Genomic DNA, 1,320 nt, shown 5'->3' with positions numbered 1-1,320 from the left:
TTTCTGAGGATAAATGAACAAACACGTAGTCCCCCTCGGTAGGGCAGTACGAACCAGAGTTTCTTGGGCTTACTTACAGGAGTGTAGGTGACCCCCGAAATGACTGCATCACCAAAACCTTATCCCAACCTGGCATGAGTAATGACCTTTCTAAAGCTCCGTACATAACGTTGCCTGTTATTAGCTGCCCCTTTTTTTTTTTTTTTTTTTTTTTTTTTTTTTTTTTTTTTTTTATTCTTTTTTTTTATTTGGATTTAGCTATTGACCGATCTCTCCTGGCCCAAGTATTTCTTTACATCAATTCAAAGATTTGTACTGCTTTTTTTTTTTTTTTTTTTTTTTTTGCTCTTTTCAGTTTATTGCATGAAGGAGTTACACTAGTCCAAGTTAAAAGCGGACCCCAAATGATTACATTATACAAGCTGTGAGGTTTTTAAACTTGTGACAAGGGACAGAAGGGAAATTCTACTCATTGCAAGGAAATCCTCACTTAAGCTTCAGAGAGCCACAAGCACTTAAAACCCATGAACCTTCAGCTGATCGTCCTTAGCCAGTGCAATCTCTACCAGGAACTGGCATATGTTCTTGCGCTGGTCACCCTGTAGCTGAATTACTTCTCCATATTCTGGATGCTCAATTACAGTACCATTGCAGGCAAATTTCTTCTTAAACGCCTTCACTAGTTTCTTTTTATCGTAATCATCAGCGATCCCTTGGACAGTTGTAAGGGTCTTCCTGCCGTTTCTCTGTTGAATTCTTATATGGATATAATCCTCGGTGCCAGCAGGAAGCAGGTCATCACCCTTACTTGCATCAGCAAAAGGGTCGAAAGAGTGGAGGTTCTGGATAGCGGACATAAGATACGATTCCTTTTCCTCGGTGGAAACGGCCTGCTTTGATAAGTACTGGAGGAGGCAGCTCAAGGAGAGAAGGGTTTATCTGGCTCCCAGGTTACAGCCCACCCGCGGGCGGGAAGGCAGATGGGTGGAGTTTGAGGTAACTGATCACCTCCAGTCAGCAGCCAGAGAAGCAGAGAGCTGGTTCTCCTCTTTCTATGGGGCCGGGGACACCAGCTCACAGGAAGGGCCGGTCCTACCCGTTTTGGGTGTCTTCACATCCCGTAGATAACAAGCTGGGATGAGCGCAGCCGTGGTGGACAAGAGGCCCGCTGGGATGCCGCGGCCAGTTCTTGAGGAGCTGATGCGTTGTTGTTTTTATATTTTTTAATTTTAATTATTTTATTCTATTTATTTCTTCTCTCATACGGTACATCCCGACCACATACAATGCCATCCGTTTGCTCCCTCCTCGCAGTCCCTC

The 1,320-nt window shown here is 44.2% G+C and overlaps 1 protein-coding gene across 1 annotated transcript; it reads right to left on the bottom strand.

Annotated features, from left to right (window-relative positions):
• Positions 1 to 344: 344 nt before the first annotated feature.
• Positions 345 to 888, bottom strand: LOC110312983 (eukaryotic translation initiation factor 1). The gene has a single exon (XM_021186980.1). The coding sequence runs from the start codon at positions 855 to 857 to the stop codon at positions 516 to 518; it is 342 nt and encodes a 113-aa protein (XP_021042639.1). The 5' UTR covers positions 858 to 888; the 3' UTR covers positions 345 to 515.
• Between the last annotated feature and the right edge of the window lie 432 nt (positions 889 to 1,320).

Source organism: Mus pahari, chromosome 23 (assembly GCF_900095145.1).
Source record: "Mus pahari chromosome 23, PAHARI_EIJ_v1.1, whole genome shotgun sequence".
Taxonomy (NCBI): domain Eukaryota; kingdom Metazoa; phylum Chordata; class Mammalia; order Rodentia; family Muridae; genus Mus; species Mus pahari.
This window is presented reverse-complemented; position numbering and strand designations above follow the sequence as displayed.

Excerpts from the sequence above, each read along its gene's own strand:
- LOC110312983 (XM_021186980.1), bottom strand. The coding sequence starts at position 857 with ATGTCCGCTATCCAGAACCTCCACTCTTTCGACCCTTTTGCTGATGCA.